The sequence below is a fragment of the Myodes glareolus genome, chromosome 19 (assembly GCF_982192425.1).
Source record: "Myodes glareolus chromosome 19, mMyoGla1.1, whole genome shotgun sequence".
Taxonomy (NCBI): Eukaryota; Metazoa; Chordata; class Mammalia; order Rodentia; family Cricetidae; genus Myodes; species Myodes glareolus.
Genome location: NC_142044.1, coordinates 48,630,641 through 48,652,596, shown reverse-complemented (window position 1 = coordinate 48,652,596; position 21,956 = coordinate 48,630,641). Strand labels below are relative to the sequence as shown.

Genomic DNA, 21,956 nt, shown 5'->3' with positions numbered 1-21,956 from the left:
TATTGATGTTATCACGAAAGCCTCGAAGAAATTCTCACAGGGGTACACACGCATAAATGTACATGAGGATTCTAGCAACACTGTCCCAACAGCCTAACATTAGGAAGTGTCCAGACATGCGTCCTGACTGCTACACAAGTAGAAAAAATAGGAGTCGCAGAGACTGAATTGCACAAAGAATGACACACACAGCTCCAGACTCAACAGAAACACCACACTGCTTCCTTAGTGCTGAAGTCACAAAGTATGGCAAATATAAGTCAAAGACAGACAGTCTACCCCTTTTTATGGGGGTGGGGTCAGAGATGAAGCTGGGGTAGCAGAACCATGAGCATGGAGAAATAGCTTCTATGCTACCAGCTTCAAGCTCACAGAGGCAGTTGGTCAGCACTGGAGAGATTCTAACTCCTAAATTCAAGGACATAAGTTTCTGTTATAAATACTCATATACATATTACATATATTCTTTTGTATGAATCGTAACACAAGAATAATGTTCTGAAAACAATCAGTGGTTCACATGTCCACTAATTATGGACTTTGGGGGCTCCGGGATCGGGCCCCTCAAGTGCAGTGAGCAGCAGTTACACACAGAGACAGACATCAGCAGAGACTCCCCGGCCAGCGCTCCTCTTACCTCCGTCACTTTGGGCTGAAGAATCAGCGCTTCGGGGCTCATCCGAGGGATGTCGATGTGGATCTGCAGATGCAGGAGAGATATATGTTTATCTTATAGGATGAGAGAAGTCCTGGATGACACATGTTACTTGCCCTTCACCTGCTCTGAGGACTGTCACGAGGCTCCTCCGTAGGAGGTACCCAACTGAGCAAGGCTCAACTGTCCTCGGGTGACGGGCATGCTGCATGGTTAGGAATAGAGTGGACCCTCAGCTCCACAGTAACATAAGCCAAAGCAATCAGTGAACATTGATTTTGGGCCCACGCCTGAGCATGATTCAAGGATACTGACAGTGCCTAGGGTTTCAGCTGTGCAAGACTGTCTGGAACACAGGTCATATTTTCCTCTGTTGCCCAATGTCCATGAGGAATCTAGGACACCTTAAAGGAAGCATTTGAATATCTCTGCTGGTGTCAGCAGATTCCTGCCTGAGCACCACCTGACATGAGAGTCTTGCCACTGTTTGCCAGAACTTCAGTAGAGACCTCCCGTGGGTGAGGTCCAAAAGGTGACCCAACAGAAACACTCTGAGCACAGGTGGCATCACAGGCTGGCACCCCATACCAGCAGCACTAGCATCACTCTGGGGTTCCAGAGCAACAGCCTTCACAGACAGAGAAGAGACGAGCCATTTAACCCAAAGGGGACTCACAGTTTATCTCTATCCTTGCTCATGTGTAGAGAAGCAGCTAACATCTAGTAACTGGGGTCACCACTTGACTCTAACACTAGCTGGCCTGTGGCCAAGAATGAGCCATTAGGTTCAACCTTCTCACCTACAAAAGGCCTGCTTTCTGTGTCCTTCAAAGGGTTCCTGGTGACAGTAGAGTCTGAGTCCTCAGCACAAGGGAACAGGAGTATTTGCAAATCAAATACACAGAGAGCACACAGAAGGAAATCCACGAGCAGCCTGCCGAGGGACACCCACATAGACCAGCAAGGTCAAGTAAGGTCAGAGAACTCAGGAGGGCCACATGCAGAAGCCCAGGCATGGGTGAGGGACAAGGATGCCAAGGTCCACTGGTTGGAGAGCCACTCTCAGTACAATGCTTCCTTCAGTGACAGTCCTGTGGAGAGATGCACACTGTACACTAGACTCACGGAAGATGGACCTTCCTCTATGCCCACTACCAGTAAGGACCAACTTATACAAGAGTCACGGACAATGTATTTCTTATGCAGATAGGACGGCACATCCATCATACCCCATATCCTACTGTTGGCCTGCCTCATCAATCGCAAGCCTGGGAAAATAGGAGAAAGGCTACAAGTGTTAGCAAGACCAACCTAAAGAGAGAAAGCCAAATCATGCAAATGCTATCTCTAACTAGATGCATGTGATCTGGACATAAACCTTCAGGGGCCAGTAAATATATGATAATCAAATACAGGAAGTCAATAGTTTGGGGAGCTATAGTCCTACAGAAACAGGTTACAGAGTGCCAGCCACAAGCCTAGGTACCACCCTCCAGAAGCATGGTATAGAATGCCAGTCACAGGTCAAGGTGCCACCTCTCAAAAGCAGGCTAGAGAGTACCAGGAACAGGTCAAGGCGCCACATGACCACCATCACCCAAGGCAGATGAAGGTCGTCACTAACAGAGCTCAGCATCTATTTTGTAACCTGACTAAAGTCTCACACTTTACCTCTGAGAAGGAACTCAAATAAGCCAGATGTTGCTGCTGGTAGCAAATTGTCGTTAATTGCTTTCAAATGTTTATTGTTAGAAAATATAAATCTGCAAGCCTATCAGCTCCTGATAGATGAAACATCCCCCACAAACCAGCTCCAAATCCCAGTATTGAGTGATACGTGGGAAAAAGAAAGCTCCACATACCTGACGATATGTGTCCTGGTGAACTTCATCATTTCTCGAGTTGTAATAATGCTCAATGAAAGCAAAGTATTCCTTTTGCTTTCTCTGCAGTGTGGCTGGTCTCCGGTCAACGTTGGCAGGAAGATAACCCTGGAGGAGCAAAAGAAACACAGGCGTCCATGGTTACTGTGCACCCGGAGCGTGAAGAACAAGTGGTCACTTCCAGAATGACCCAGGCATATGGAAACCCACCTAACACAGAAGGGAGGACATTATGAAAAAGTTGTCCACACAGAACAAAGCGACAGGACAGCACACAGCACCAGCACCCCCACCAGTGTCATCAACCAGGTCTAAATCACCATCAAAAGTCATCTGATGGCACCTGGACTGTACGCTTTCCTAACACATGGTACGGAGATGCTAAAAGCCCTCTCCACAGAGCTCATGTCCACAAGGAACTGGGAGCCTGTCTGGTCTCACACTCATACCATGCACACATACACACACATTGCATTTATGTGCTCAAAGCAGCTGTGTAGGTAATTGTGAATCTACTCTTTGAAGTCTATGGGGCTTCTGACACTATGCAATACATAAAATGGACACATGTCCAGAAAGGAGTAGGCTACTCCAGCAGTCATAAAGAGCTTGACATTTTGTGTGGCTTATTTGTTTCCTTGTTCTACATTTTAAATTAATCTTATGATACAATACATAAGGTATAATTTTGAAACTTTATCAATTTTAAGCATAGACCTGTGGTCTCAAGTAGAGCTTCAGGTAGTTGACTATTGTTCTCTGAAAGACAGAAGGAACTTCCCATTGCCCAAAATGATGGTGTCCTCTGCTACCCATTCCCACCATCCTACCTGGACCCTGGAAGTGCTAGCTACTTACTAGGGATAACTGGGCTTGTTTGAGACTCTCCAAAAACAGACTTACTTAGAATCTATGATTCTGTACACACTGTCTTCTGAGATCAGCCACCTTTGGGTATGAGGCTGCACGGCACATGTTAGACCACACACTTCGCGTAAGCTACTTATGAATGAACAAAGCTCAATGGGTATCCTTGCAGACTTTGGAAACATGCATCTCTGACTTCTCAGGGCTGGATAGCAAGGGGCAGAGATGCTGCATCAGAATGTAGACAGAAGTTTCTAAGAAACTGTCAGATTCTTTCCAAACAGGTGACACCATTCCAATTCAAGCCAGCACTGACTGAGGCACACTAGATGGGTACATCATTCCTCTGGCCACAGAGACCTTGAGGCTCAGAGGTCAAGGAGACCCAAAGCCCAGAGCTTTTCTTTATTGCTTCCGTGAATCAAGATGCATATATGCAGTCTTAGCAGTGACAGCAGCCACCCCATGACCACAGTGGTAAGGTACAAGCTGTTCTCCAGCCTTGCCAGCATGTGCTTGCTCCAACCAAAGCTCCCGCACTGGCCATTCCGACTTCTCTGCAGCCATCTATCTGAACCAGAATCTGTATTTCCCAGGGAGCTGTGGGTGGCACAGCAAGGGGCAATGCTGAGGGATGAGCACAGATGCAGTCCACTTTCCAGTCAGGTCACTGCCTCCTCCCAGGTCTGCAGCTGAGGCCTGTGGGAAACACCCTTGTCCTCACTGTGGAGATGTGCTGCTGTGCCCTGGTGAGGCTGTCCTGTGATGAGGAGCAGTCTCTCACTTGGAGAAAGTCCCACTTACTAATGTACAGTTTGTAGTGACATTTGTATTTTAATAAGTAAAGCCTGAAGATTAGAGAGTAAAACAGCCACAATGATAAACCTGACAGACCAGGCAGTGGTGACTCACACTTTTAATCCTGGTAGCCACACTAGTTTGCCATAGAAACTCGACAGTAGGTGATGCATGCCTTTAATCCCAGCATTAGAGAGGAATAGAAGACGGCAGGGGACAGGTTTGAGGCTCAGTCTCACTCTGAGATTCCTGGAGACAGGATCGCCATTTCGGACTGAGGTAGAAGTAAGAGCCAGTGGCTGGCTGCTTTGCTTTTCTTGTCTTCAGGCTGAACCCCAATATCTGTATCTGGGTTTTATTAGTTGTGCTACAACAATGGATCCTTTTAGGGAGACACCCACTGCCCAACATTTAGGTTTATATGTTGCACTTTAAAATCACAGGCAGGCATAGCTATGCACGCCTTTAACTTCAGCATTGGGAAAGCAGAGGCAGGCAGAGCTCTGTGAGCTTGAGGCCAGCCTGATCTTCAAAGAAAATTCCAGGATAGTGAGACCCTGTCTCTAAAAACACAGAACGATAGATAGATAGATAGATAGATAGATAGATAGATAGATAGATAGATAGATAGATAAAATCATAATCACATTCTCACTGTGATTAATTGCCACTCGACAACAGAAGTCACCAACTGAACTCACACCTGTTTCTGTAAATGACATCTTGTTGGGACACACTGTGCTTGTGTGTTGAATAATGTGTGGCTGCTCTGTCACAGCGCCCACAGAATTCCATAGCTGCATGTGATCCATGTGCTGACATACTTACTATGGAGTCTTACAAGAACGCCTGTCAGCCCCCGCTGAGACACCATCCTGAAGGCAGAACAGCTATGCCATGTGTCTACACATATCTACATAGCCCGTCCCATTTCTAACATAGACACTATTTCCAATCATCAAGTGGAAACACACATCTGGTTATTTCCTGACATGAACTCCTCCTACGTGAGAGCTGTGAGCACCCCCAATTCCAATGCTTATTCCCAAGGAGCCCACAAGAGGTGACCAATGACACACCGGAGCAGCCCTGTTACACACGTCAAACATAACTCACAACTTGGTGAACAAATTGGAAAATGCTCACTTGATAGCTTTCAAGGGAAAGGCTCGCAGCACTCTGCCAACAAGAAAGCACAAGCAGCAGCATTCCCTTCTCTTCCCTACAGAAAGGAGACTACTACGACTCCAATGCAGTCGGCCTCACATACCAGGTGTTTCACCAACGGGACCAGAACTAGCCAGAATGTCACCCACCTGGTAACACCTGTGGACGTCCCAACAGAGTTCTTAGTGCCAGGGACACAGGCCTGCCCCTGAGCTGAAGGCACAAAATTATAAGGGTGAGGGTATAGACAGATATTTCTTCATCCAGTTAGAAGCTTCCCCAGAGACAACCCATCCAGGCAGTAGGCTTTGTCTCTTCCTCCTTTCTCCTTGTAACTATCTCAGTTCCGGTTTATATAAACTTAGAGAATAACAACTTCCTTAGATACATCTTGTTCTTTGTCTGATAACTGCCCAGGGTCTCTAAGGAAGGTGCAGCTTCTGATGTGGGATTCCCCGTTGTATGCTATGACCATGTTTTATTGCCATTGGTTAATAAAGAAGTTGTTTTTGTCCAAAAGCTTAACAGAATATAGCCAGACTGGAAAAGATATAGCGAGAGTAGGCGGCCTCAGAGAGACACCATGTAGCTGCCGCAGGAGACAGACACACTGGAACCTGGCCGGTAAACTACAAGTCTCGTGGTAAAATATAAAATAACAAAAATGGGTTAATATAAGATGGAAGAGTTAGCTAGAAATAAGCATAAGCTACTGGCCAAGCAGTGTTTTAAATAATATAGTTTCTGTGCAATTATTTCCGGTCTGGGAGGTGAGGAAACGAGTAAGCGGCCTCTACTTAAAGAATGGCACCCACTGTCTGGGGCATGGATCCAAATAAGACTTTAAAAAAAAAAAACTTACAAAAAAAAAAGACTTTTAGATCCACAAAAACAAGAGCCAAGCACAACTTAGTAGCCGCATTTATTTTTCAGATAAGCATAAGCTCTGTTTGCTGGAAGCAAACAGGGGCGCCACAGCTCCTTTAAGACAAGTCTTCCTGATTCAGCATTAGTAGCAAAAAACTGTGTGGTTTCCAAATGAGGACTTCCTGATTCATGCTAGTTACAGGAACAGCTCAGGCTCTTACAGGAGGCTGAGCACTTCAATGGGATCTGTGAGCAATAAGTAACAAATTGTGTAATGGTAACAACATAGACCCCCTGCGACCCTAAAGCTGGGGCAATGAGCATGGCTCTCAGAGGCAGTGAATAGGCCTCCACCATGTTGGACTGGGAAGAGCAAGCAGGCAAGACCACGGAGTTGGATCTAGTCACACCTGCTTAGCATTTTAAAGAAAAAAAGCACTTCTGGTCAAAAAATAATTACAGATAAGCAGGCAATAAAGACAAATTCAGATGGAAAAGACCTCTAAATGGGTGACAGTGTTAGATAAATGTATGTAGGTAAGAAAGAGAGAAAGAGAGAGAGAGAGAGAGAGAGAGAGAGAGAGAGAGAGAGAGAGAGAGAAATATAGACAGTTATAAAAAGAAGTATATTGTTTTAAAAATAAATTAAAGTCTTTAAAGAGACAGAGTACAGAGAGTCACAGATTAAAGGAGTAAAGAGAAATAAGCGATGTAAAGATGGAATATACACAGAGAGTCTGGATTATGTACATTATTATGTTTTTTTGAATTTTTGACTGTGAATAAACTAAGTACAGAGAGATATTTCATTGTACAGGTTGCTAAGCTAAACCAACATATATACTTTAAAGATATCTTGACTTCAAAATTTAGGTCTCAGGATATGTTGCTTTGGAAAAGAGGTTCTGTATTTGTTTCCACAAAGGATGAGAACCTGTGGATTCCTTCCAGACTAATGAGGATCAATGGAAGAAGACCCCCTGAAAGATCCCTGAAAGGTCTTCATAAACCCCCAAAATTACTTCACCCAACAAAAACCAGGAAGTGATTTGGAGAGAACAATGCCCAAATTCCCTAAATGATTGTTTATAGATGTTTGTTTACATTTAAAGGGAAAATATGATATAGAGATGAATATTTTTGGATTGGTATGGATCTTGGTTTATTGACACAAATTTAAAGTCCATTTTGTTATACATATTTCTGCTCTTGTTTAAAGTATTGTGTTTGTGCAGTTCATTTTAAAATATAATGTATAATTAAAAAATACAGGTTAATAGTCATCCATTATAGTCAAACTTGTAATCATGTTAGTGGTTTTCTAGAAGTACAGAGATATATTTCAGATTGGAAAGATTCTTCAAATCTTTCAAAGTCCTTCAAAATATGGCATTTAAAATGTTTTAAGATCTTAGAACTTTTCATGACAATGAGACTCATTTGCTCCTAGCAGCACCAATCTACTTCAAGAGGATGATTGACATCGATGAGGCTCATTATGGAGTTTACTAGCCATCTGAGCAAGAAACTGCTTTTGCCTGGACTGCTTGATGTTATGCTGTATGAACTGGACATGCAGAGCCCACAGATGACTATGGAACTTGCCTAAAGAATTGAGACAGTCCTTCAGGGTTCCTACTTAATGAAAGAGACTGTCAGACATTTTGCAGGACACAGAAGAAAGTGACTGAAAATTATCAATATAGGTGGAACTGTCTTTGAAATTTCCTGCTTCATGGAAAAGTCTGCCAGATACTATGGGCCTATAGGCTGAAGATGAGTACCCCAATGTTACAGAAGAACTTGGGTGACTGTCCAGGCAGCAAGATGTCTCTGTAAATTCTAGAATTTTAGAAGCTGCTGACAATGCACTTACTATTAACTTAGGTAATAGTATGTCCTTCTGGAGTCTTTGATGGAGTTGAAGAATAGTTATAATTATAGTTTTCTTAGTTATGATAAAAGATAAAGTAGATATAAATATTGTATCTATAATTCTTGTTTGATAGCTGTTTTGTTATATATAATCATGTCATGTTAAAGTTAAAACCTTCCTTTTCAATTAGATAAAAAAGGGGAGGTGATGTGGGATTCCCCTCTGTATGCTATGAATATGTTATATTGCCATTGGTTAATAAAGAAGCTACTTTCACCCAATGGCTTACCAGAATATAGCTAGACTGAAAAAGAAATAGAGTAGGCAGAGTCAGAGAGACACCATGTAGCCACCGCAGGAGAACGACATGCTGGAAACTTGCCGGTAAACCATGAGTCTTGTAGTAAAATATAAAATAACAGAAATGGGTTAATTTAAGATGTAACAGCTATCTAGAAATACACTTAAGCTATTGGCCAAATAGTATTGCAATTAATACAGTTTCTATGCAATTATTTAGGGTCTAGGCATCCGGAAACAGGTCCCACCATGTACAATACAACTCAGGGCTACTTTAGTCCTAGTCATTTAGAGGTAGTCAATGTTTCTGCTTTCAGATAGGGAGACAGACTTGACAAACCTCAGGGATACGGTCAAAGCCACAGGGATATAATGTCAGACTCAAGTTAAAGCCTTCCTACCACACCAGAGGTGCCAGCTGACTCCAACTCACAGAGAGTCTAGGGACAGTACACACTGAGACTTCCTCTCACACACAGCAACACCTGAGTTCTCTGTCAACAAGGTGACTCTGGGGAGAAACCAGATTGCAGAGAGCTGTCCATGAGAGAGATACATGCCCATCTTCCTCCACTCTCTGGCCTGCATTTATCTCTGCATTAAGGCTTTTGAGACTGGAACAGACCACTTTACCACAACAATCCCTCAAACTCAGGATATGATCCCAGGTTGCCTGGGCCACATCTGGCCTTGCCTCCTCCCCAGCCAGAGCACACACGTTCCTACCTCCCAAAGTGACAGATTTTCGGCCTTCTAAGCAGCTAAACATGCCTCAGACATCACAACTCCTTGTCTCAGGGTCTCCCTCTGAACTCACTATTTCCACTTCTGAGACCCACTAGCTCCAATCACAGGCCAGGCAACTCTTAACTTACCAGTCTGTGAATAAAGCTGGCAAAGAACATGGCTGTGTGCAGCGCACACCAATTCCTTGGTTGCCTTAGCGCAGAAAAGCAGGGCTGTGCAGCTGAGGCAGGTCTACAACACTGACCCAGCTGGCACTTAGGGATTAAGTCTGATAACTGCCATTCAGATGTCTGTGGCCAGTCACAACCCTTTCACAATGCCACACCCTCTGTGGTCTCCATTCTCCCTCTGCTGTCTTAGCTTCTGCTACTGAGCAGTCATCCCTCATCATCATTCATGCCAACCCGCTCTAGGGATTAAAGGGACTGACTATATGGTCTATACTGTACCCAACATGGCACTGAAACAGTCAGAACCAGACTACGTCCCCAAACACCCGCACAGCCCTCTCTCAAATCCTAGCTCAAACATCATCTCTCAGTGAGGCCCACGAGAACCACAGACATAAACAGCACCCTGACCTCTCTCTTACCCTGCCCATCACCTATCAATCACCTCTGCCAACTTCTCCTACCCAACATACTTTCAGCTCACAGATACCCCCAAGGGCTTAGAACATTGTCCCCCCATAACAGACACTCAGCAAATGTTGGATGAATGGATGGTGTTGGCACGATACAATCCAAGGAAGGATGAAACTGTCCTAGAGTCTGGGGAGAGACTAAGTTAGCACAGTTTCCTGTCTTGGTTTGGTTGTGACAGTAGAGGATGGAAAACTAAACAGAGTCTGGAGGTGTGCAGGAAGTAAGTCCAGGCTGGGCAAAGACCAAAGAAGAGCCAGGCAGATGAAAGGCTTGGTGCCTCATCCAACCGCCAGAGTGAAGGGCCCAGGCCCCATCTGAAATCCTAGACAGTGGAATCACCAGGATGGTCGGCAGGGAATGTAGACAGCCACACACAAATGCTGGCAGCATTCATAGGGAACAGAATGAGCAACCTCAGGAAGTTTCCTGCTCCCAGAATATAAACTTAATGAAACACAAATTCTAAAAGGCAAGAATGCCATCATAAAAGGCCCGCCCATTCTCCTGCCAGTCCCTTCCTAGAGGAAAAACACATGTGCAAGTGGAGGCCTCTTGATAATTAAGCAAGACTAGAAATTATGCAAATGAAATACATTCAAGTATGCAATGAATTTTAAATGACAGAACTACAGAAGACTTAATTGCTGTATTAGCATGCTATAAAAACACTAATCATAAATGTAAAACAATGCATGCAGATACTTAAATCCAAACTGTCCTGGTGACACAAAAATCAATGTGTTCCCTCCCACTGTGTTCATATGCAAACGGACCGCAACACACTGAAAGGAGATGCATTGATACTGGAGCCTCACTGTCATTTTTAGCCAATATACTCTCTAGCATAAATGTTCAATGTTTAATTAGTTTATGTTCACTTTCTGAAATAGTTACTTTTTTTTAAAAAAAAAAAGAGCCAAAAATATGATTCTCTTTGGGATTAATTTTGAAAAAGGTCCTATGCTGCTTGCATGTAATTTAAAAGTTAAATATTATCACTGCTGTTTAATGGGTGCTCTGGCTCAGCACTCTGCTACTTCTTCAGAACAAGAGCCACATACCCAGACTTCTCTAGAGCAGAATTTCCTCTCGTTAATTAAAGTAACACTTATTCATGAACACTAGACTTGTGCTAATGACAAACCATGTGCATGCTGGAGAAAGGTCACTATGGGCCAGACCTTGAACTAGGTTCATAATGTCGTCCCTACTCACCCACCACCACCCAGGTCAGCCTCCTAGTCCAAGTGTCTCGGGTCCACTGGGCAACTGCCTTCATTGGGGCAGTTTTAGAGACCAACTTCCCAACTGGTTCATGAGCATCCTGGTCCTGTCTTCCACACTGCTTTGAGCCCTATAACATTGGGGTCCAACCTGGGCATCTGCACCGCCCAGTCCCCTGAGTGACAGTGAAACACAGCCAGGTCAGGAGTCCATACTCACTGACCATGTCCTGCTCCTGCTATCTACAGTCAGGTACTCCATGGACACTCTGACCCACAGGATACCAGGTTCCATGCATATGTGATAATCTTGTCCAGCCTGAATTGTTCATCCAAATCCCAGTAACCAGGACCTGTGACCGCTTCCGGGGCAGTCACAAGGGAAGCCACGTTAATCAGAGCTATTCACAGACTGTGGAAGAGGTGAGTGGGACAAAAGAGAATCTTCTCTGTCCCCACCATTCCCTCAAGTATCCTGTGACCGATAGACATGCTTCTCAGACCTTCATTACAGAAAACATGCTGTGCTTGTTAATTTCATGTCAACTTGACACAGGGTAGAGTCATCTGAGTGGAGGGAACCTCGGTTGAGAAAATGCCTACATAGGGGCCATAGGCTAACCTGTAGAATACGTTCTTAATCAGTGACTGATAGGAGATAGCCCAGCCCATTGTGGGTGTGGCTGACCCCAGGATGGTGGCTCTGATTTCTATAAGAAAGCAGGCTGAGCAAGCCAGTACCCTGTGTATCAGTATCAGTGTGTCTCCAGGTTCTCACCTTGTTTGAATTCCTATGCTGATTTCCTTCACTAATGAACTAATGAACTAATCCACTAATGTGGATGCATAAGCCAAATAAACCTTTTCCACCCTAACTTGCTTTTGGTTATGATGTTTCGTCAAAGCAATAGTAACCCACTAAGACACATGCTGAGGCTGGTAGCATCTGCAAGTAGCCATCAGACAAGGAAGTCATTCTCAGGCAAGTTCCAAGGTCCAGTCAGTTCCAACTGAGAAAGAACCCCACCAATTTTAACCAACTCCTACCCAGCACTCAACGTCTGAACAGCATCCCAGCTAAGTGACTTCTTCTCCCACGCAGTTCCTACACCATTAGGAAGCAGATTGCACAGGAATAGCAACACAGCCAAATGCTCAGAAAAGTCACTGCCCATGTGGGGTGGTTTGAATAGGTATGGCCCCCATAGACTCATGTTTTTGAATGCTTGGCCCATAGGGAGAGGCACTATTAAGAGGTGTGGCCTTGTCAGAGTAAGTATGACCTTGTTGGTGGAGTATATCACTATGGGAGCGGGCTCTGAGATCTCCTATGCTCAAGCTATACAGTGTTGACAGCTGCTCCTGCAGCACCACGTCTGCCTGCACTTTCATGTCCCGCCATGATGATAATGGACTAAACCTCTGAAACTGTATGCCAGCCCCTATTAAATGTTTTCCTTTCTAAGCATTACCAAGGTCATGGCATCTCTTCACAGCAATAGAAACCTCAAACTAAGACACCATGTCTATGCCCTGCAGAAAAGCCAGTCTCTCTGCCTGCTCTAGTGACCAGACTCCCTCCATACACATGTAGCCTTGACCACTGACTCCTTCCCAGCCCTTCCCAACCGATCCTGCCTCAACTTGAATACCTCCCAGCTTCCCTGATGCCCTGCAAGGCACCTCATCACTGCCAGACACTGTGTAGAACTATTTGGTGACAGTCACCTGCTCATTCTCTGGGAGGACACAACTCAGCTTCTAAGGAAATCTGAGTATGCCTTGTCCTATACTCAGCGAGCATTCGATAAAGGAGAAAATGAGGCACAGGAATGGTGTCCCGGGGAAATGGCTCCTTTTCTGTGCAGTCAGCCCCAGGTCTGTGCTGTATAGTAACAGAAGGATAAGCATTCTCTCTGTGTTGTGCAGAATCTAGGAGAGCTGGGATATAGTCTCAGGCTTACCCTGACCTTTTTCAGCACCAAACACAGTGCTTGAGACAGAATTTAATTGAGCTCCAGAAAATAACTACATGGACTCACCAATGATTTTCCAAGTTATTTCTTGTGTAATATTAATTTTAAGACATGCTATATCTGTTTATGCTGTGGAATATTTATTTAATGATGCAAAGATGTGCTGCATTCTTGCATGTTGCATTTTTTTTAACTCTGTGAAGCTGTGTTACTTTGCCTGCCCAAAACATGTTATTAGTCTAATAAAGAACTGAATGGCCAATATTGAGGCAGGAGAGGAATAGGTGGAACTGTCAGACAGAGAGAATAAACAGAAGGAAAGAACGAAAAGAAGGAAGAGAGGGAAAAGGAGGAGAAAAGACATCAGGGGCCAGACACACAGCAAGCCATGAAATAAGAAGAAAAGAAAGGTATATAGACTAGAGAAAGGTAAAAGCCCAGAGACAAAAAGGTAGATGGGATAATTTAAGAAAAACTGGCTAGAAATAAGCCAGGCTGAGGTCAGGCATTCATAAAAAAGAAGTCCCAGTGTGATTATCCAGAAGGTGGGTGGCAGGCCCCCCAAAGAGTAGAGAGCAAAGAGTAAAATAATACAACTACAGTTATTCTCCTTCCAGAAACAGCTGCACACCCCAGCTCAAGTCCTTCAGGATAAGGATCATGTTACCTCAGTGTCAACTATATACATGGTCTCCTGATTCCTGCCCTCCTCCCTGACTTCCTACAGAGGTCTAACGGGAGCACTTGCCTAGTCTATAATGCTGACCTGCCACACCCCTAATGCACCTGTTAGCCTTATGACCTTCCCAACTCCCTCATCCAAGTAACACTGACATCCTCCAGAGATGCTGTATGAACATGCCTCCATGCCAAGGACCCTTGCCTGGCATCTCCACTATTTATACTCCCCTGAAAAGACCCCTTGGCAAAGCACAGGTCTGCTCACTAACCTGGCATTTACCTTCTCATCTGTCAATTCAGGCTTGAGAACTTCCTAGTCCTCCTGCCCTCCTTGTGCACCTGTGATGCCTTAGAAACACAGAGTAAAGCCTCCCCCTTTCAAAACCAACCCTAGGAACTGGCTACCCCATCGTACCATCCCAACCCTTCCACTTGGCTGACACTCAAGCTCTGAATACCTCACAGGTAGACTGTGCCAAACTGTGCTGGACTTACCCTGCTGCATGTCTGAGCCCCTGACCTCTTCCTAGAGGCATCTGGGTCTGTCTTAGTTAGGGTTTATACTGCTGTGAAGAGACACCAATGACCATGGTAACTCTTATAAGGAAAACATTAAATTGAGGAGACTCACTTATAGTTTCAGAGGTTCAGTCCATTATCATCATGGTGGGGAACATGGTGGTATGCAGGCAGATATGGTACTGAAGCTGAGAGTCTTACATCTTGCAGGCAACAGGAAGTCAACTGAACAGTCATACTGAGAGAAGCTTGAGCAAAAGAGACCTCAAAGCCCACTCCCACAGTGACATAATTCCTCCAACAAGGCCACACCTCCTAATAATGCCACTCCCTTTGAGAGCTATTTTCTTTCAAGCCACCCCAGAGTCTCTATAGCCTTTACTATTTGTAGGCAGGTCCCTACAGGTACCTGTGTACATATTCCCAGGTCGACACCAACAGGTTGGAGCTGCCCACCACTCACCCCACCCCAACCCCTGTTGTTCTCTGAAGCTCTGTATTATTGACACGGCAACCACTATGCAGTTGGGCAGTTCAAGGCAGTGCAGCTATGACTTGCACAGGAGCAGAAGTGAAGGAAAGAGGAGGAGCAAGAGTCTCCCATGAAACTTTTCACCTAGAGCAGTCCATGCTTGATGAACGCAAAACCATGACATGGGGTCTTCCAGGCATTTACATCACAACCTCCTACAAACCAATCACGAGTGTGTAACCTCTCTTACAGGGCATTTAGAAATGTGGTTATAACACTTAAAAACCACAAAGGAGAACACAAGGGATCACAGCGGGTCTAGCCTTAATTGCGAGAGATATTTAATCAATAAATATTTGCTGTTCAGAGCTGCATCTGCATTTAGGATTACAAGGTGCTACACTGAAAATTTATTGTGACTCATTATCACGAAAGTCTCTTAAACACTGAAAGTCAGACTCAATTTAGAGTAGGAGCCTAGAGTTCCCCATGACTGATCTTCAAAAATTAAAACAAAAGTAAAAGAGAAGAAAGCTGTCAATAAAGTATGCTCGCTTCCAATCTTAAGCCAGGTTAAGTAGGTGAGGGCATGAAAACAGCCATCAACAACCGCTGAACTTTTCCAGAAGGGCATTTAGATTGGCAGGTTGGATCTGGGGCTCAGGGCACTGGCCCCTACTCTCCATCACACAGACTATTTTCGAAATCTCCTGCCCCACACCTCCTTGTCCTCTTCCTTTTCCTGTCCTTCCTCCTCCTTCCTCTTCCTCCTTATCTTCTTTCCTCTCTTCTTCCTCTTTCTTCTCTTCTTGCTCTTTCTCCTCTTTCCCTTTGTTCTCCTCCTCTTGTTCTTATTCAACAACAGCATTACCAACACTTCTCTGCTCGCACATACCCATTTCCTCTGAGCTGTGTGTTCTGTGCTCTAAGATCCTGCGTCACAAGTCTGCATACAGTGATTCTTTACTGGTGGAAGTTGGAGGAACTAACACAGCTGTCACGAGCTGTTGCTTGTCCTCACTTTCTGCCAGACTTGCCAAACCAACCTTGAAATTAAACAAAAACTAGACAATGCCATTTCAGCCACAGCAAAGTTCTATGTCATTATGCAGCCAAGACAGAGAAGCTGACCAGCAAGCCATGCTCCTCCTGCCAGGAACCAGGCCACGGTACATGCAGGAGGACGTGGCTAGGCTGAGCACTGATATACAGACTTACTGAGAGAAGCTTCCATGTGATTGGACGAACTGGCTTTGGGATTCCAGACCAACTCAGTTTCCGTAATTCCTCTATTGGAAGAAAAAAACAGAACAGAGAAAATCAAGGTCACAAATGGCTCTAAAGCATCTTACCATATCCCATCAGTGTCCCTGGGAGCCAGGGAGCCCCACAAATGGAACCAAAGTAAGCCTAAATTATAAGCATTTCAGAGAGTGACTGTCCTCAATGAATTACCACTCTATTAAAGCAAAACAGAGCATTGTCTGTTTTTGTATGTCTTAGATAAGACATGTCTGTCAAAGGCAGCCAGGTATCTCTGATGCCACCTTGGGACAGGGAGGCCCTTCCTCCCTGAAGCAGTAGCATCCAGGGTACCAGCTTCCTCCCCTCCCACTATCTCTTTGTCCCCTTGAACTCACAAAGCTAAGTCTCCATCTGGACAACTTAGCTGACTCTCTTCTCCCTCCCACTCCATCCCACTCGCTGCTTCTTAATGCCCATGCCCATCTAAGATGTCTTCCCAGTACCGGTCTCTGGGAGGTGAGTTTGTCTTTACACAGCATTGACAAGGTGAGCCACACGATACACAGCTAGGATAAGAGGGCTTCACAGTGGACAAACACAAGGCCTGCATGTCTTTCCAAATACCACCAAGGAGCAGAACCAGATAAGGACTGACCAAAGAGAGAGGGGCCGGCAGCCAAGGCAGTGAGTATATGACACAGTAGGGAAGGACAGTGGGCCCTGGTTCTGCCTGTCACTGATCTCCTGAGTTGCTAGAGGGCTCATGCAGGTGCGTAGGGACATCCATGCACTCCAGCTCCAGCAAGACAAAGCCAATTGCTTCCTTTGCTTCCATTAGAAATCTACTATTAGACTCTTCTAACAGCTCAGAGCTCATGATTAATACCAGGAATAAGAGAAGTGATTACAGAGAAGACTTTGGTAATATAATCAACAAAATGCAAAGTCCTGACATCTAATCTTTTTCCAATTACTAAAGTCTAAGTAAAATAAGTAGAGAGTAATTGGGTGACTGCAACAGCAATAACCTGCATTCACAAAGACCTCAGAAAACATCAACTCTCCCCCCATCTCCCCATGGATGCCATGAAGAATGGGGGCCTAATATCCGAATGCTGATAACCGTGTTTGCTAACCAGGCTCACAGAATCTCTCCCTCCTTGCAGCGTTGGTTTCTGGCTGAGGTTTATGAAGAAAGAACTGAGAAAACACACTCGGTTAATGTTCTCTGACCCCATCTACACATTAAAAAAAAAAAAAGTTCCAAGTCAAGAATCGTGAATATACAGCGTGAGATAAAGTTCTCGTTTTGTCAAAGCTCCGTGTTTAAAAAGAGCTTTGCATACATTGTCTCACTAGCTCCTCAAAGCAGCTTGGATTAATCAGGCCTATGAGCCCTGTCCACGCATGAGAACTGGTTTCACAGAGGTTAAGTAACTTGCCCTTTAATACCAGGTTCTTTTCACTGTATTAACTCCTATTCTTAAAGACTTTGTAGTACAGTCAAATACCACTTATAAATACAGACAGAGATCCCAAAGAAAGTCTTAACAGGCACAAACACAGCAATGTATCTGAAGAATAGCATATATCACAAGATTCACCCAAGGATGCAGGGATGGGTGTGAAGAAGTTACTAATGGGAAGAGCCACACTCTGATGACAGATGACAGATGTCCCAAACATACCTCCCCTCCCTAGCAGAATGCCACCTGAGCAGAGTACCCATAATTCCCGAGAGCAACACTGAAATGCTAAGGTGTGGTGAGCAGCCAGTCAAGCAGACCCCACTCAGATGAAGCAGAGTTAAGAGCCCCCCCCATGGTCAATGTGCAGTGGGGCTGGGGTTCCATCTTAGACACTAGGAGAATAGTGCAACGGCTCAGAATGTCAAGAGAGTCATACTCTTAAGGAATCCTTGGGAGCAACTGTCCTTCTCCCTCTGACAGTGTGCTAGTTAGACATGAGTCTAAGGATCATTATAAGCACCAACCAGCACAGTTTACAGTCAACTAGAAAGGAAAAAGCAAGATCCAGGCAGGTGATGAAGGTCCATACTAAGCAGGATGGGCAGTACACAATCTTTCCAGAACCAATAGGTTTTCCCTGTGTAATAGGGAAGTAAAAACTGTGAAGAATGTGAGCCTAAAAATCGTGCAGGCCAGGTGAGGAAACTAACTGGCAGGCTTCTCCATCTGAGCATGGAGAGAGGGAGGTACCATGTTCAGCAAGGTGTAAGGTATAGTTCCTCTGGGCTAGGCAGGCAGTCAGAGGTAAAGAAATCATGGCCAATCCTCCTGGAGATTGGAAATAGACAAGAGTTCCAGGTAACCACGGGTGCATGAGGGGGTGGGAGGGTAGTTGGAAGGGGAGAGGGTTAGAGAGAAGGGAGCAGGGGAGGAATGGGAAATGCTCGGGGGACTGGGAGCGGGGGAGGGAGGAAGGATAGATATGGGTTCAGGGAAGAATATATCTCAACTATGGAAGTCAGTTTAGGGTTTACTAGAGACTTGACTGTAAATGGGATCCCAGGTCCAAGGAGAGATCCCCAGATTGTTCTCTGGACAGAGGAGAGGGTGCCTGAACTGGCCTTGGCCCATAACCATACTGATGAATATTTTGCTTATCACCATAGATCCTTCATCTGGCAATGGATGGAGATAGAGACGGGGATCCACGTTGGAACACTGGACTTAACTCCCTAGGTCCAAGCGAGAAGCAGAAGGAAGAAGAACGTGAGCAGGGAGGGCAAGATCAGAGGGAACCTTCATTCGGTGATGGATGGTGATGCAGACGGAGACCCACATTGGAGCACCGGACTGAGCCCCCCAAGGTCCAAAGGAGGAGCAGAAGGAGGAAGAACATGAAAAAGGAAATCAGAACCGCAAGGGGAGCCATCATCCACTGATACAAGGGGACTGATCTAATGAGAGTTCACCAAGGCCAGTTGACTGAGACTGAAGGAGCGCTTGATCCAACCAGATTCTCTGGAGGAGGCTGGATTCCCTGAATGTGGCTGACCCGAAGTCTTTCTAAAAAGCCATTGACAATGACTCTGGGACTTGTTTCCTCTGCATATTCTGGATTTTTGGGGATCCAGTCTGTTTGGATACTCACCTTCCTGGACCTGGAGGGAGCGGGGAGGATCTTGAACTACCCACAGGGCAGGAAACCCGGACTGCTCTTAGGGATGGAGAGGGAAGAGGAGAGGGAGTGGGGGGAGTGGGAGGGTGTTGGGAGGAGGGGCGAAAATGGAAACTTTTATATTTTAATAAACTTTAAAAAAAAAAAGAAAGAAAGAAATCATGGCCAAGAGCAACAGCAAATATGGCCTCCATGTCTAGCACTGGGAAGGGCTCACCTTCCAGCCAAAGCAAACATCAGGCCATAACCACTCAACAGAAAGGCCCAGAAGGGCTACAAAACTAAGCAGGGAATGTTATATCCGGAGATCAGGTCTGTTCCTTAGAGAACAGGACAACTGACAAAAGTTGTGTCAACAAGAGTAGTATTCTAAACCACAAACAGCTCATGCGAGCCTGGCCTTGTGTGGACAACAGGCTGCAGGACAAAGAGTGGACTCAAGGAGACTGAGGAAGCTCAGCCTACAGGGCAGCAAGAAAGAAAATCAAGGACCAGAAAAAGAGATGCTAAATAAGAACAAGACAAGTCAAACCAGGTTGGATAGATAAGTGGGTTTCAGACTGAAAAATAGTATCAGTTGTCACCAAAAAAAAAAAAAAGGTAATTTTAATACAAAGAGAATTAAAATTGCAATGCGCTCTGCTGGATGTATCTGAAAATTTTGCAAGCTCATCTAGAAGAGCAAGGCTCTAAGAGAGCCAATAAAATTCTCAAAAAGAATAATGTGGGGCTAGAAGATGGCTGTCTATAAGGTGATTGCCAGACAAGTCTCAGGACCCAAATTCCAATCCAACCATCCATGTACCTATATAGTAGCATGTGTTGGATTCCCAGCATGCTGGCCAGGAGTACTAGCCAGGGGGATCCCTGGACCTGAGCCTTTGAGGAAAAGAATATGACATCAACCTCTGGCCTCTATGCACATGTGCACAGACATGCATACCACACACCATACAATAAATAAAATAAAGAATGTGGAGGTGGAGAGATGGCTCAGCGGTTAATGTTGCTCCTCCAGAGGAGTCAAGTTCATTTCCCAGTATCCGCATCAAGTGGCTCACAAACATCTGGAACTCCATCTTCAAAGAATGTGTTGCCTCTGGTCCCTGTAGCCACCAGCACTCACATGCACAAACACACATGCAGACAGATACCTACACATAATTTAAAATGATAAAAATAAGTCTTTAAAAATAAAATCTTCTTAAAAACTAAAGCTTGTGAAGAGATCTGCAGCAATAGTTAAGGTCATCTATGACAGAATTACAGACATGAAGACAGGAGCCTTCTGTGAGAGACAAAGGGAAGAGACCCGGAGGCAGGAATAATGGTTGAAATCAAACCTGCAAACACGTGAACACCAAAATGTGATAAAATGATAAAGCGACATTCACACAACCCTGCACCCATTTCTAGACAAGATTGTGTGTCTTACCAGAAAACCAAGTCTGAATGATAGCAAATCTGAATGAGGGCAGCCTGGCTGTCTCCCTGTGTAAAATGAAAGACTAAAGCACAAGACGAAAACAGAATCTTCTGCTATATTGTATGGGGAAAGGCCTTCCAAAACACGAATCTCAGAAACTACAAATGAAAGGATTAATAAACTAAGTATACAAGTTGGGATGTAACTATACCGTGTAAAGAAGTCGATTATTCAAGCAGCAGGTAGCAGGCTTGACAGTTTTGTCAGCGTATAAAAGTCTCACACTACTCGTACATAAAGAGCACATACACAAGTTAAAAGACAAACTGCCCACAGAAAACATGAAGATTCCCACAACACATGGCAGCGGCTACATAAAAGCAAGGTAGAAAATCTGTGATGTGACCAAAGCACTACACAGTAAAATAAGAACTCCCCTAAAATAAGGTTGGACTAAATTGTAAATGAACCATGACACCCAATATTGAAAAGACTGGGCACAGAGCTGCTCTCTGACAGTTTGCTGTGAGTACAGACTAGGGTAATTTTTACTGGATCCAATTTTTTAAAACCTCTGAGCAGCCACTTTACTGAGGAAGCCTATGGTTTTATTTCCAAGACCAGGTAAGGGCTATGCCCGAGGACTTCAGAGCAGAGAGCGCTATGAACAAACCACCAGGAGCAAGCAATGTGTCCATTGGTAGAGACGGGACTCTGCACCAAGGAACACAAACTGCCACCAGGAAGACCAGATCCCTGTTTGTGTGGGCACGGAATAAGCCTACCTAAGCAGATGTGAAGGAGGTATACAGAACAGAGCACAGCACAGCTAGTGTTGGGGGCCTGGGGCACCAGTCAGGCCAGTAGGAGACTCCCATTATAGAGAGGTCCTACTGGTCTCTGCAGAATAGCAAACTTCTGCAGCTCAGGCACCTTCGTCCCCAGCCTTTTATAATTAACACACATTCACTACACAACATGGTATGTTTTTATGTTCTCATGTAAGTACGTCATGGTCTTTGGCCACAGTACTCCTACATTGCCCTCTTCTGACCTCGCCCCCTCCTTGCTGGTCTCCCTTATCTTCCCCCAAATTGCCCTTTCTTAGAAACATTCACACTGATCAAACTCCACTGTGGGTCCGTCCTAAGTTTTCTGTATCATCCATCGATGGGCATCTAGGGTACTGTGAACAGGACTACAATGGACATGGACTTGCAGCTATCTGTGGAAAGCTGATGTAGATGCCTTCAGGTTCATACTCAGTTATGGCTAGGCAACATGCTAGTTCCACTTTTAATTTTTAGAGGAATTTCCACACTGATCCACAGGGGCTGTATTAATTTACACTCGCACCAGCCGTGTGTGAGGCAAACTGCAGCTATCCAGGCCCAGCCAAGTCTTGACAGTGTCCATCACCATTCACTTCCCTCCTCTGTGGAGACAACCTGGCTCCGTAGGGCAGT

The 21,956-nt window shown here is 44.9% G+C and overlaps 1 protein-coding gene across 3 annotated transcripts in view; it reads right to left on the bottom strand.

Moving 5' to 3' along the window:
• The window catches only part of Tbc1d22a (TBC1 domain family member 22A), a 297,396-nt gene that overhangs the window by 197,234 nt on the left and 78,206 nt on the right, over positions 1–21,956 (bottom strand). For all 3 annotated transcript variants that reach the window (XM_048444913.3, XM_048444912.3, XM_085678867.2), the window contains exons 5-7: positions 15,894–15,964; positions 2,518–2,646; positions 638–700 (exon numbers count right to left, since the gene is read on the bottom strand). In XM_048444913.3, coding sequence (XP_048300870.2) covers positions 638–700; positions 2,518–2,646; positions 15,894–15,964 — 263 coding nt within the window. The remainder of the gene's footprint in view (positions 1–637; positions 701–2,517; positions 2,647–15,893; positions 15,965–21,956) is intronic.